At 45.4% G+C, this 15,587-nt stretch overlaps 1 protein-coding gene across 1 annotated transcript in view; it reads left to right on the plus strand.

Annotated features, from left to right (window-relative positions):
- HARBI1 (harbinger transposase derived 1) overlaps positions 1-15,587 on the plus strand; it is a 107,480-nt gene that overhangs the window by 50,485 nt on the left and 41,408 nt on the right. The window contains exon 3 of the mRNA XM_069623219.1: positions 8,200-8,969. Within this exon, the coding sequence (XP_069479320.1) occupies positions 8,300-8,969 (670 nt within the window). The 5' untranslated portion in view covers positions 8,200-8,299. The remainder of the gene's footprint in view (positions 1-8,199; positions 8,970-15,587) is intronic.

Here is a 15,587-nt window from a genome sequence, read left to right on the forward strand (position 1 = left end):
GCTGGGGCCTTTACATATCATACCCATTGACAACAGAAGAAGAAATGCAATCGGAAAGTCCAGCTATATCCCAAAATCGGAGTGGATCATCGGAGACGGCACCAACGACACCAGAAGCAATACACCTCTCGAGCGCCTAACTTCTAGCAAACCGCCTCTCTGCCTGGCAGTACACAGGCAAAAGCAAGAAATGGTGGGTGGGGGGGGGGGGGTCCTGGCTATAGTAGACCGGTGCATGGTCTTGCGTTGAATTTAACCATGTTGACAAAATGGAAAGAAGTTTAAAAATGAATAAATTTAAAACGTGGCTTCTCTCGCAAGAATACTAAGAACCTTCAGATACTTAACTAATTATCACTGTAATCATTGCTTCCTTTCTCCTCACCGCACTTGTACCATATGTAACTGTAAATAACTTGTCTTGTATCATTGCCTCTGTAACAATATGCAACTGTAAATAATTGTTTCCTCCTGCATCATATGTAATTGTAGATATGTCATTGTAACCAAGCAATGCGTCCAGATGCCCCAGGGCTTGGTGCACTATATAAATAAATAAATAGAAAATGGGGAAAGTGAAAGGTGTATATCATTACATCCGCACACCCCCAGGGACAGTGGTACATCTACAGCCATATAGAATACCTGAGGCTAGAAAAGGCATCATTGAGGAGGAGATTTAAAACATAAGCACTGATATTATCCACCCCTCTTGGAGCCCCTGTCATCCCTGATCGTATTAGTTGCCAAGCAAGATCAGTCATGGAGGTTCTACATTGATTTCTGGAAGGCAAATGTCTCCCAGTTTTCTAGCTACCCTAAACGTACAATTGATCTTGTTGATCGATTGGGGTCCGCTGATGACCTCCACGTTTGATCTGACGATGGGATAGTGGCAAGTTCCTGTTAATCCAGCAGGGAAAACAGTTTGTCCTACTCCCATGGGCTTTTCCAATTTAAGTACTGCCTTTTGGTTTGCGTGAGGGGCCAGCTACCTTCCAGAGGTTAATGAATCAAATTCTTTAACCCTATACCTCTTTCTGTGAAGCATACATCAATGATATCATCCACACTAAGACTTGGAGAGAGCATATTTACCATCTGTATTTAGTTACCTGGGTACTAAGACAAGCTGGGGTCACGACAAACCCAAAGACCTACCTGTATCAGGAAGGCTGGGACCGAGAAGGCGGAGAAGAGCCATGGTTTAAATGAAGACTGGTGAACCTGACATCCGGTGGCAGGAAGGCAGCCATTTGAGTGGTCCAAGCGGGACCCGACGTGCACAGAGAAACCAGCGTGGAGGAGCCACGGAGAGCAGACCACAAGAGCCATGGGGAAGCCGGAGAAGCTTGCCAGTGTTTTCCGAGGACTGGAACTCTTGCGGACCAAGTTAGAGGGTATGTGGCAGGGGTCCAGAAAGGCACTGGGAAACCCAGAGGCTGTGGTTGGGAGGAAGTGCAGAACGATCTTCCTCGTTCCAGCCGGACCAAACTGAGAGATCAAATAATCACATATTGGGTGAGAGAACACCCCAGAGAGACCCAAAGAGAGGCCTGGCAGGATAGTGAACCAATTAAGAGAACTGTAAAGCTGAGAAAGGGGTTGGGGACCCACATACCGAGAAGAGAAGACTAAGGGGCGAGAACAGCATCCTTTGGCAAAAGACAGAAGAGGAACAAAAGAGAAGAGAATGATTCTCCAAGAAGTGAAGAGCAGGGGAAGAGAAATATCCTTTGGTACAGATTATGAGTAGACCAGAGGAAGGAAGCTATCCTCTTTGGTAGAAATTAAGACCATATTGATGCTATCGAGCGAGAACCTAAGAAAGGTTTGGGGAAGGGAGATACCTTCCCAGATTTGTTTTGGAACCATAAGCAAATTGCCTGACAAGGTCTGGGGAAGAGCCCTCCTCCCTGTCTGTGTGGAACAATTACGGAAAAGCTAAGGGAAGTAGGATATTGCCACATCATTCACAAACTGCCTTAAAACATCCTGAAGAAGGGAGCCATCCTGTTAGTCAGGGTGCAGCTTACGTTATAGATTTCTTTTGAAGTGTAAGGGACTTAAATAGGCTTGGGATATAGGACGGTGGACTATGTTTTTGACAGGTGTTCTGATGCCATCCTTAGTTTTGTTTGAGGCAGGGAAACCCCTCTTAGTTATAGGGACAGGTAGGGTTCTTCCTTATTTTCTGTTAAAGGTTTGTGCCAACAAGAATTCCACCTTTGTGTCACGCATCTACTTATGCACCCTTACACTACCCTCAATGAATAGGGTTTTTCATGCTCACGTCTGTTGGCATTTTCATCCATGCATTAGTGCAATCTAGGTGAGACTTTGGTCAGACGTTGGTCTACTGCTTCCAGAAGAAGCAGGCTAACTGCTGTGATCGGCTCCTCTTAATGCAAGTTTCCTAGCCCTCCACTACCTTTTCAGACTAGAGGCTGATCTTTTACCCTTCCCTCCCAGCTGGAATCCATCACCAGCTTGATTGGTGTTGTGCAGGGTCAGCTGACCCAGGAATCACACCAGGCCCTCAGGTAAGCTGCCGAAGCTCACCCCGGGCCTTACTCTGCTGCTTCCAGAAGCAGCAGGCTCACTTCTGCAACCCACTCCCCTTAATGTAAGTCTCCTGGCCCTCCGGTGCTTCTTCAGTCCAGAGGGCAATTTCCTCCCTTGCTCCCTTGCTGGTTACCGCCCTCTGCAGTCACTGATTTTATTTTATTTACTTCTAACGCACCGTTGACCCGCAGGCATCTGGGCGCACAAATGCACAAGGATGCATATGTATATGACAGGACAAGCTCAGCAGGGGCCTAGGTAGAAAAAGGGCAGTAGGATAGTGACAGGAAAACCGAATCCTAAAAAAAAAGAGGTCTAGTTTTTTTAAGCTAGTTAAACAATCTCGTTTTTAAGGCTAGACAAAAGGTCCTAGCATTTTGGTCCAAGATAAGGTACTTGGCAGTGAGTCCTTTTGTACTTAATAGTATTAATCAGTCCAAGGGTGGCAGAGCGGAGGGTGTGATTACATTCATACAATGAGATACGCACTCTAGGGTAAGCCGGTGCCTTACCATACAGGTATTTGTGTACCAAAGAAGCTATGAAATGAATCCGGGCAGAGATTGGAAGCCAGTGTAATGATCGTCTACTAGAAGAAATGTGCTCCGTCTAGGTATGCCTTTAACCAAGCGTACAGTGTCATTCTGGAGAATCTACAGTTTTGTGTATTTTTTTACTTGCCCCCACCTGTAAAGCGTTAAAGTAATCCAGTCACGAGAGAATACTGGCTTGAGCAATTGCAGAGCAATTGGCTTCAGAAATATAAGGCTTAATGTTCCTCAGGAGTTTCAGGGAATAGTGGCAGTTCTTTGATGCATAGTTGGTCTGACTCTCAGCACTGCGGGATGAATGAAAGAATGCCCCTAAGTTCTTAACTTAACCCAATACTAGGATGGAGCAGTCCTTAATTCTGAAACATGAATATTCATTCCCTAGTTTAGATCTTCCCGGGGAGCTGCCAAAAGGCAAGAGGAGCTGATTCTCTGTCATCCAGTGCTCAATGACCCCGTAGATGGAATTCAGATTCAATGAGTCGATATCATGCTACCCACTGATTTCCCGGATCATTTATGTGTCATCTGCATAATTTGTAAAAGGGATCCCAAAGGTTTTCAGCAGAATGCAAGTGGTCTGATGTATAGGTTGGAAAGCGTGGCCGAGATGCATGCCCCCTCTCTGGGACACCACAGGTAATGGGAGCTGGGTTGGAAGAAGCATTTTCCCAGCATAATGAAGATTGTCTATCGGAGAGAAATGATTTGATCCAACTGGTAAACTGGGGCCGCAATTCCCCAAATCAGATAGTGGAAATCAAGCGGTTGTGATCCAGCAGATGGAAAGCTGCTGATAGATCGAGGAGGGCCAGGAGACCTGTTTTCCCCTGGTCGACCATCTTAAGCATACTTGTGTGTAAATCTATCAAGGTGCTCTCTGTACTATGATCGGCTCTAAAACCGGATTATTTGCAATGAAACATGGAGGAAGCCTACAGTGGGCCTGTGGTTGGTTGGTGGAAACCTAAGCCAGAATTTTAATTAAAAAGCTGGAATTAGTGATTGGCCTGAGATTTTTTTGCATCTTTATGATCCATACCAGCATTCTTCACCAAAGGGATAATAGTGACTACTTTAATGGCTTCAGGAACTGAGCTGTATTCAAGGGAGTGCCCCAATCTGGTGAAGAATGGTGTAAAGTTACTTTTGTTATCCAAGATTAGTTTTGCTGGGATGATGTTCTCTCGGTAAGAGGTAAGGTGCATGGAGTACAGGTATCTTTCCATCTTGGGATTCATGACATGCTTAAATTAGAATTTTGGTTTTCCTGCTCTATCTCCGACCAAGGGTAATTGCGTACATTGAGGACCTGAAGTAATTCTTTATTTTTTTAAACTGTATTTATTAACTTTTGACAAACATAATATAAGAACACGGCCTGGAACCAAGGCCACAACTCCTCCCCCCGCCCCCACTTCCATTGTTTGCCAACATCACAACTCAAATTCACTGGATATCTTTGAAGTGATACTAGACACAAATTATACCACACAGTACTATGCCTTTTTAAGTTCACGAGTTCCACCCGTCACGGCCCAGAGAGTACCAGCTCGTTCAACCACTTGTAGTGATCCTCAAGGGGGGCCAGCATCGGGGCTCATGCCCCGGTGGAGAGCGTGCATCCGACCCATCAGCTTGATCCTCAACCATGGTCAGGTAGCTCAGGAAGGCCACCCAGTAGTCCCTCGGTTTACAGTTTGGAGGAAGAGTTAGGTTGTATTGGGTCTCTCTGCGTTCACAGCTCACCATGAGGTTAAGCCAGTGATGGAAGTTAGGAGATACAGACGCCCCCCACGTGCGCGCCAGTAGAGTCCTGGCCAGCACAGAGGCCATGCCAACCAGGCGTTTCTCACTGCGGGAACCAGTTATAATTAGGGCCAATAGCCACACCTCAGGGGAGGAATCAGGGGGAACTTCGAGCATCTTCGCCACTGCTTCTATTCTGCCGGACCAGAAACCCTGGATCAGCGGGCACAGCCAGGTTACATGGTAAAAGTCAGCGGGGGACTGGTGACATCGATTACATTCCGGAGATTTAGAGGGAAACAGTTTATGCAGGGTTAGAGGGGAGTAATACATTTGATGTAGGAATTTAAAATGAATTAGACTGTGTCTGTTATTGGAGGAGATGGATTTGGTCTGGGAACAAATCAACCCCCACTGGTCCTCTGACAAAGTTTTTCCTAGGGAGACCTCCCATCTGGTTCTGTACCAGACCGAGGGGGCTGAGCAAGCGCACGAGCCATACCGTACATTGTCAAAATCAGCCTCTTTGTAGACAGTGGAACAGTGATATGTCAGAAGTGCGGACACAGGGGGAGTGTTCGGGGAGGTCCAGCCAGCTGGCCTTTAACATCACTTGCAACCGATAATAGAGAAGTGGATCTGAACTAATTCTTAATTTATATGCATTTATTCATGGGCGGCCTTGAGTTTGTTTGCAAAGGCTTGCTGAACATCAACACAGTCCCAGTCTGGACATATAGGGGGAGTTAATGCTTTTGGACTTTCAAGGATTTTCAGAATTTCAAAAAAGATTTTTGTAGTCCTTTTTTGCCCCAAGTATTTTTTCATTGAGAATTGTTCTTGACACTGATGATTTTGATTTTATAATCCCACTCCAGTACTTTCCATTTAGCCTTATTGACACAGTAGGGAGTTTTAACCAAGCTTGCTCCATGTTGTTTTTCTGTTTTTTCAATACAGAAGGTTTTGGGGTAAACCACCTCCCTCCCCAATATCTTCTTGATGGTGGCAGTCTTATCACACATTTTAGACGTGGCGTTGTTAAGTGTCTCAACTAGAATTCCAGGTGGATTTGAGTCGGCTGTAGTGGACATAATGTATTGGAGGCAGATGGGTAGGTTGGAGGGTTTGATGTTTTTAAAATTACGGTTATATACCACCTTGCTGGGGTTTGGTGTATTATTGTAATGCCTTTGAGAATGGGAAAATGTATAACAGAATCATATGCAGGGAGCGGTGTCATTTATTTTCACATTTAGATTTCCAGATATTACCCAATCCAAGATGTTACCCGATGTAGCAGTGGGTGTGTTGTTCTCTACTTTAAAGTTAATTTCCAGAAGGGCTTCTTCTAGAAAAGCTGCTTCTTTATCTCTTAGGTCGTGAAGCCATCTATTGATGTTTCCTACTAGTAGTGGCGCATTTAGGGCCATTTGTTGTATTAAGCAGCTCAGTCAAGTCTTCATTAAATTTGCCATTTCCCCTGGTGGGCGGTAGACTATGACGAGATTAAAGCAGCTGCATGCAGTTGGGTCCATTTTTTTTAAGTGTAGCACCTCACTGTTTTCGCAGATAATTAGTTTTTCAAAGAACTGATAACGGTTCTTGATCATGGCAGCCACTCCACCCCCTTGGCTATGGGCTCGGTTCCTACTCATGATAAAGTATCTTTCTGATATAGCGATATTGATCATAGGACCACAAGTTCCAGATAGCCATGTTTGTCAGGCACAGAAAATCAAGGTCATGAGTAAACAAGTGTATGTTTATTTAATAACTTTGTATTTAGAAGTGCATATTGTTGGTCAGATTAGTTGGATGGGCAGGAGCGTCTGAGTGGTTAGGTGGCAATTGATAGTTGTTATTACTGATGTTAGGTTGTGGTTTTCGATTCCCCTTTGTCAAGTGTTCTATAGGACTTCCACTTTTATTAGAAAAGCTACTTATCTTACATACTTTATCCGTGACTGGCTACAGTGAATTCTGAGATGAGTTGTAGGGCATGGAAGCATTAAGAGGAACCCTATTGGCGCCCAGATTTATGCAGGCAGTATGCCCCACCTCCATGGGGGGGTGGGGGCAGCTGTTTTGAATCTCGCTGTTGCTGCGTCTTGCCATTCTTGCATTTCTTTTCCCACCGGGTCTCCAGCAGTGGATTTGCTGTTTTGAAACCTGCCGCTGTTGTGGTCTGTCGCACATGCATTTTCTCTTCCCAGAGTATTTCCAGCTGTCGACTTCCCATTCTGAATCTTGCCACTGGTAAACATGCTGCTCATCCCAAGCTCCCACCATCTGGAACATCCTTGCATTATCTATCCGCTTCATAGAGTACCATCTCGCCTTCAGGAAGGCTCTCAAAACCTGTCTCTACCCAGTGGAACTCTATCAGACTTAGCCGGGCTTACCCTCATGTGCTAACTATCGCTCACCAGTCTGAGGGAATTCAGGAGCATGCGAGAAGCCTATAGGTTGGACATGGCACTACCTAATCAAGCTGATATGACCTGCTCCACGTGACTAAACCTAACCAGGTCTTAGTCTTTCTTCACCAGACCCTCATGTACTGCATCCCAGGGATTACAACTGTCTCTCTCCGGGGGTTTGCTCCACACAGCCACATACATCTGTGATGCACACTGCCTGGTTACACCCTCCCAAACCACACGTCACACTCCGCCCAAGAGACACCTTCAGTAGAATACAGCTGAATACCAAGCAGAATTCGGTCCTGCTGGCGACATAGCTTGAATCTTCTAACTCCTTCAGTAATTTTCTTAGCACCTGTTCCCCCTTCTGATAATTACAGGCTGCTGTTAGAGACATAGCCACTCCCTTCCTACCTACCTTCGTAATTGCTATAAATGCACACATGCATTATTCAACTCCGTTTATCACTTATGACTATGGGCGTCCAAAGGGCGTTGAATCTCAGTGTTTAGAGGTCATACAAATGGCAGCAGGCACTATACAAATACCATATAACATAACCTTTTTTATTGTTTCAGTACAAAATCATTGACCAGCAAAAATGTTAAATGCTGACTGAATAGTTGGTATTCATAAACCTCAGGGTAGCAGTGTGATATCCCACTTGCTGCAGTATACAGTGAGTGTACATTTCAGTGATTGAGAGTATTGGTGTGGTATTCATGCTCTAGAGCGAAGGTGGGGTATTGAAAAACCTGGGGCTATGTGGATTATTCATTGACTGGCTGCAGAACAGGGAGTTATTATGATACCCATCACAGAGCGATGTTTCTTGGACCGAGCCTGTATATGATATTTCTATGTATTCTTGTGATCCTCTGTTCTAATATGCATATTCATTTTTTAGACAAAGGATCTGGCGCAGGTGGTGATCCCTGAATCGCAGCAGCACACACCATGGTTTTGGTTCACGTGCCAAAAACGTGCCGGGAATAGCTGGGCAAGCCATGGCCATATCCATTGCCGTGCTGGACTGTGATCTTCTTCTCTACGGCCGTGGACAGAAGACACTGGATCGCTTTAGGCTTGATGATGTCACAGATGAGTACCTGCTGTCCATGTTCGGCTTCCCCCGGCGGTTCATTGATTTCTTGGTGGATCTTTTGGGGAGCAGCCTGTCCCGCCGCACTCAGCGATCTCGAGCAATCGGCCCTGAAATCCAGATTCTGGCTGCCCTAGGGTTTTACACCTCTGGATCCTTTCAGACCCGAATGGGTGATGCCATTGGCATCAGCCAAGCCTCTATGAGCCGTTGTGTTACCAATGTTACAGAGGCACTGGTGGACCGAGCCTCCCAGTTCATCCATTTTCCGGTGGAAGAAGCCTCCCTACAGGAGCTAAAGGATGAGTTCTATGCAATGGCAGGAATGCCTGGTGTGTTGGGTGCTATGGACTGCACCCAGGTGGCTATTAAGGCACCCAATGCAGAAGACCTTCTATATGTAAACCGTAAGGGCTTGCACTCTCTGAGCTGCCTCCTAGTGTGCAATGCCAAAGGGGTGTTGTTGAGTGCTGAGACACACTGGCCAGGAAGCTTGCCGAACTGTGCAGTGCTGCAGCAGTCTGCACTGAGTAATCAGTTTAAAGAGGACCTGCACATAGATGGCTGGCTGCTGGGTAAGTGCTTGTCGTCTTTGAGTGCCCCTGAAAGCACCAATCCATGCTTTTTCTATGTTTCTGTAGTTGGGCTCATCGCACTGTACTGAAATGCAACATACATGTGTGGAGCCCCCATTTGCCCCCACACAAGCACCACACCCTTACCTTAACTATTCCAGAAATTGGATTAAACAGGAGCTGTAGAAAGGAAGGTAGACTGAAACTGGAATTAGTATAATAAGGATTCCATAATAATTACTGTTAATATGTTGAGCTCTGTTACAGCTACTTCTATAGAGCACATTTGCCATTGGTATAGTCTTGTAGGACTGTTGAATGCACCTGTTATCACGGATGGCCTTAATAATTCAGATTCCCATGGCGGTTCAAGGTTGAGTTTTTTTTTTAATTATTATTTATTTATTATGTATATTTTTTTTTATCACAGATAGCATAAGATGTATGGAATCTTCTTGTCATTAATGTTTGTTCAGCAGTATGACAAACGGGCAATGTGATAGAATTCACTGCGCCGGAGAAAGGGGCTCGGCGGGGGCTTGCTAAGGATGACCCATTCTCTCTTGTCTTTGTTTGGTGCCCCCTCCCTAACCCAGGCATCCCGTTGGTTGGTTGGTTGGTTTTATTTATTTATATAGCGCTCCAGACCCAGAGGTTAGTCTCTAGCGATCGGTAACTGCTATTGTCGAAGGTCTTCCTTCAGCTAGTTGTGAAAATCTAAATGCACACACCTTGTCTATCTAAGCTTCCTCTAGGAATTCCTAAACTGGCCCTATACTATCAGTGATGTTAGTTCTATCGGGTGGTGTATGGATGTTCTGCCAGACCCTCAAAACATACTCTGATCACTTTACTACCCCTTCCTTCAGTACTCCTTCCGTCCAACTCCACCCATCTTCTATCCTACATCTCTCTCCTCTGTCTCTATGATTTCTGTCTTCTTCTACCTCTACCCCCCAATGTTACTGCTGTCTTTCCTACCACTCTCCTCGCTACTACTACTCTCTCCACACTGTACCCCTCTTCTTCCCTGAACTAGGGGATATGGTGCCCTGCTCACCCTTCAACTGTACTTGCTCTCACTATTCTCAACCATTCTTCTCGCCTGCCCCCCTCTCCTCACACCCCACTCCCTCTCTAATCGCCTCCCTCTCACCCAACTCCCTCCCCCTCACTCTCGCTACTACCCTCAGTCCCTACTCCTATGTGCCACTTTTATCTATATCTTTCTCACTCACCTCCCAAGGTTCAAAATTAGGATTTGATGAGCAGCACACCATCTCCTCTGATGGGGATCGGCACCCTCTTCCCTTGAATAGGCAGTTCAGGAGTGTTCTGTTGAAGGCTATGAAGTCCTATGGGGATTATATGTTTCAGTAGGGCGTTGGCACAGTCTCCTGCTCTCTCTTTCCCCTAGAAGTATCATTTCCAATCCTATTTCTGGTTTTCCTATTCTTGTTGTTGGTAGATAGAGACCCCATACTGTCTATTCTATCAATGTCTATTCATGCGAGCATAAAGTCAATTTCCTTCTCTGTCTAGAATCCCCAGGGACTTCCTAAAATCTCCCTACACTACCTATTGGTAAGTCTCTACCAGTTATGACTAATCCAGGGTTTTTGTCCCATCGCCCCAAGGGGGGCATCCCCCACACCTCCTTTATGACTAGGGAGGTGAGCCTGCTATGCTAGACACCCCCTAGAGGACAGGACAAGCAGGATCCCACTGCGACTGACCCCCCCCCTCCCCCAAACCTCACTTCTGCTATAGAGGACAGGCAGTCCCTATGTCTGTGTTATTCTCCCTTGTGTGAGGGGTCAGAAATGTGAGGCAAACAACTTGGTCAACCCACAAGATGCCATTTTATTAACTCAAACGGGTTTCACAAACTCCTCACTATCCCTAACCTCAAGAGGATATCCCTGCCTATCAAAATAAACTAAAGGAAACGCTCTTAACAAAAGGAATCTGTCCCTCGCACTTATGCATACATCAAACTCTTAAAGGGAATATATGGCATTTCAAATATAACATAAATAAGAGTAATGTTCAACGTAAGCCTTATAACTTTATAGCCTTGTAACCTGTGTTGGATCCCCTTCCTCAGATTCAAAGCAGGTTTTTCAATCGCAAGGTCAAGTATGAGAGTTCTGTTTTGAAACCAAGTTCTGATTATAAAGTTCTTCTTGCTCAAAGTCTTTCACTTGGATTTTAAACAACAGTTCAGTTAGACAAGTCTTTATTTCTCCACTTCGCTTCCGCCTTTGCCCTTCTTCTCCCCTGCCGACCTGTTTTTCTCTCTCTCTCTGCACCGTGCACCTGGACACACTCTGTCCTTCGGGCCCAGGTACCTGCTCACCCTGCCTATCTCCAGAACTGCCTCAGGGCCACCCTTGCACTGGGATTCTGTATCTCTACAAATACAGCCCCGCACTCTTCATCTGCACTTATCAGATATACACTATCTGACTAATCTTGCACTTGCCAATTGCTGGCTGCACTACCACTTTTTACTGCCTTTATTTACGGCGCTTACTGTTTATTCTGTTCTCTCATCTGTTCTACTTCTCCCCTCTCTACGCACTTCCCCCTTTTTCCCTTTTCCATGCACTTGCGTGTTCTTAATGTCACTGGGCCTAATAAGATTGTTGTTTTTGTTCTCCCTTGTTCCCCTCCCTTTGCTTGGTCGGGCTCTGAAACACTTGTGTATGAGTGTGATATAAATACAATACCATATCATAGCATACAGCAGAGTTTGACAAAACCTCTTCTTAAGAAACAAAGTAAACTTTTTATGTGAAATTATATCTGATAACTACTTTTCCCTGGCTTCTTAGCCATGATTGTATAACACCTATATGTACATGCACTGTTGGAATTACATTACGCTGTTGAAAATGTTATTGTACGGTGATAATATTGACATGCCCATCAATAACAAAACACCTTTGTAATTCTTCTATATCAACAACATTTTGTCAGGATAATTCCACAACAATTAATTAAACACTTTTGTGGACTTGCCAATTCTTCACAACCTTTAACCATAATACAGTACTTTGTTGATTTCTTCCGGGTCCACTAACCTGCCAGGACTACCACTAAAAAGTCCTTATCCTGGTATACTTGCCTGCCAGGACAAAAAGCTTCTAACATTACTACAAGTACTTTTGTGGTAGAGGTTCCACTCTTGTGATTGCTACATGCAATGCAGGTTATGCTTCTCTCCTTCTGAAGCTTTCTATCAGGAGGGCTTCTCTCCTGCCGCTCTTGTTTTCCCACTTTTACATTAAACAAATGCTGACAATGGAGGTCATTACAACCTTGGTGCTAAGTACACCAACCTTACCACCATGGTGTAAACTACGTTTACACCATGGTGGATGGCGGATTTACCGCCCCATTCCAAGGTGAGTGGGGCGGTAAATCCCCATTTCCCATTTTCCCTTCCCCATTCTTGCCCCATGGGGCATAATGGGAGTGGGGAAGGCGCTAATTACGCCACCGTAAATTACGGTGGCGTAATTAGCATCATGGCGGATTAGCGCCATGGATTTTAACGGCTGCTAAAAGCAGGCGTTAAAATCAGGATCAGGCATTAAGGGTTAATGGTGGCGTTCACCCTTAACGCCTGAGTTGTAATGAGGGCCAATGTCTCTCTTACACCTGCTCTTCTTTGGCTTAGAGAATGCTTGTTGAGGTATTTTTCAACTCGCACTAACAAGGATTATAATTGTATTGCCCTCTCTTTGCTTTGGAAATAACGTGGGTCTTTATAGTAACAATTCTAACATTTCCTTTCTTGTCTTTTCACAAAATTCTTATTATGCCAATTCAACTTCTTTATATTAGTTTGGTATTCAAAATCGTTATTATTGGCCAGCGGTCAAGTATGGAGTGTACTAGGGTTAGCCAACAGAGGTGAACTAGCCGGTGTCTGCATACGCGTCCGCTTGGTCGTTAGAAGGGTCATAAATGTGAGGCGGCCAACTTGGTCAAGGTTTTTGTAAGATGGCATTTTATTAACTCAAAAAGTTTTGATAAACACCTCACTGTCCCTACCCTGAAGAGGATTTCCCTTCCTATGAAAATAAACTAAAGGAAATACTTTAACAAAAGGAATCTGTCCCTCACACTTGTACATACAAATATAACAGAAATAAGTTATGTTCAACCAACGTAAACCTTGTAACTGTTTCTCCTCGAAACCTGGGAAGGATCCCCTTCCTCAGATTCAAAGCAGGATTCTGAACCAACAGTTAAAAATTAGGAAAGTTCCATTCTACACAAAAATCTGGTGATAAGGTTCTTCTTACTCCAAAAGGCTCTTACTTGGAATTTCCAACAGTTCAAAAGAAATGATAACGCTGCTTCTCCACTAATATCTTCTTAAACAAAAACGCTTCCCAAGTTCATCTTAAGCAACAGCAATAATTATTTGTCAGCATGCTTCCACAACAGTACACCAAATACGTTTCTTTCCACTCCTACTTTAAAGCGTTTAACCACACCACAGTACTTCAATGACTTTTACCTGGTCTGCTCACCTGCCAGGTCTACCACTACAAGGTCCCTGCCCTGGTTTACTTGCCTTCCAGGACTAAAGAAACTTCTAACACTATGTACGTTTGTGGTCAAGTTTGCTTCAAAAAACTTTGTCTTCAGCTTTCCAACTACTTCAGTATTAGCTGCTTCTTTTGGGAAGACAAACACATTGGTGCTGTGTGTCTCGCACTTGTGATTGCCACATGCAATGCAGGTTGTGTTTCTCTCCTTCTGAATGTTTTCTATCAGAAAGGCTGCTCTCCTGCCACTCTTGGGTACCCACTCTTACATCAACCAAATGCTGAAAATGGCCTTCTCTCACACTTGCTGTTCTTGCGCTTAGCCAATGCATGTTTGGTTCTTTTCCAACTATTGCCCCTTTTCACTCTGGCCATAAGGTTCATAATCAGCTTGCTTCTTTATTGCCCTCATTTGGCTTTGGCAATGACGATTCTTATTGGAATGCTTCTGTAGTGTCCTCTTTTGGCTTTGGCAATACTGGTTCTTGTCAGCTGACGTTAATATTGTCTTTTCTTGGCTTTGGCAATTACTCAGCCCTTTATAGGTATAACTACAATCCTCTTGTGTACTCCCACATTTCTAAATCTGACACTTTAGCTTCTTGGTATCAGTTTGGTATTTAAAGTTGGTATCATTCTGCCCCTTTAACTTCTTATCGTCAGTTCGTTAGTCAAAACTATTGTTTGAATGGATTGTGTCCTCCAACGTATTCCTCATCTTTGACATGTCGTGTCCACAGCTGAACTGCTTCAGAAATGTTTCGGCAGAGGGCGCCCTGTGTCAATGGCATTCGGTCGATGTCCCTCGAAGGCCTCCGTCGAGGGTGATGTTGTCGGATGTTAAAAGTAGAAGGCATGGCGCCCGTAGTCTCAGTTTCTAGTATTTGCTGTGAAGATTTTATTCGATAGGTCTTCGTCTTCCACTCCGACACCTCAGTCCGGGATCAAGAAATGCCAGGACTGTGGATACACTATGTCCATCACGGATCTGCATCATGTCTGCCTGTGGTGCCTCGGTGGGGGCCATGACACAGATATGTGCTCCAAGTGCCAGTCGATGACTGGAAAGGCCTTGAAGGAACGAAATTGGAACTCAAGGTAGGCAAGGTGTCCAAGCCCCATAAATCCTGACCTGCTGGGCCTTTGACCGATGAGTTGAGAGGTGACTCCTCAGAGGAAGAAGGCAAAGCAGGTCCCATGTGGTTCCCGCCATCGTGCTTGTCGAAGCGCTCTAGGAGAAGGCACCGCCGGTCGCCTTCCTCGTCTTTCAGGCAGCACCCCAGAGAGGGTGAGATGTCCGTCCAAACGTTCAATGGCTGCTGAGTGGGAAGCTTTCCGGGTTAAAATGCCTGACATTTTCGGAAAGCAGGGCAAGGCCCTGTCCGCACCTTCTGGTGTAGCCGGCAGGGAATGGTCTAGGCCGGATATTCGCACGCCCTCGAGCCCGGGTAAACGGCACGATCCTCATTGAGGGCCTTCAAGGCCTCGTTCAGACAAAGTACATAAGGATTGCTCGAGACGTGAAAGGAGGTCACAGTCTTTGTTTCCATCAAACCCGTCCATACCCTTGATGCCCTTGGAGCCGCATCGGCACCACGCTAGTCGATGGTGCCTGTCGGGTCCTCCACCCCGATCAGACTGTTGATGCCGAAGCCATTGGCACCAAATTTACCTGCGCAGCCCCTGGTACCGGTAGAACCACCTAAAAAGGCGGTGTGTAAGTCCAAGTCCTCGACTTTAAAGCCTGTGGCTGTGCTTCCTGAGAAAAGGTGTGCTTCTCTGCCAGAGAAACTTTTAAGTCCCTTGCCGCCATTTTTGAGGAGGAGGAACATTCTGATGAAGGCGAGGCTCCTTTTAGCCTCCAATTTGGGACTCCTGATGTGCCAGAATGCCTCATGTCGCAGGAGAGTAGGATGCAGGATATTTGTGATACCTTGCATAATGCAAGTGTCCTGAGCTGGAGTTCGGCACACCAGACCCTGGTGAGCATGCCGATTCCTCTTACCAATGCCTTATGTCGAGAGTGGATGAGTATTTGGGCTGGGCAATGCCT

Source organism: Ambystoma mexicanum, chromosome 11, assembly GCF_040938575.1.
Source record: "Ambystoma mexicanum isolate Mex_15411 chromosome 11, UKY_AmexF1_1, whole genome shotgun sequence".
NCBI classification, from domain to species: Eukaryota; Metazoa; Chordata; class Amphibia; order Caudata; family Ambystomatidae; genus Ambystoma; species Ambystoma mexicanum.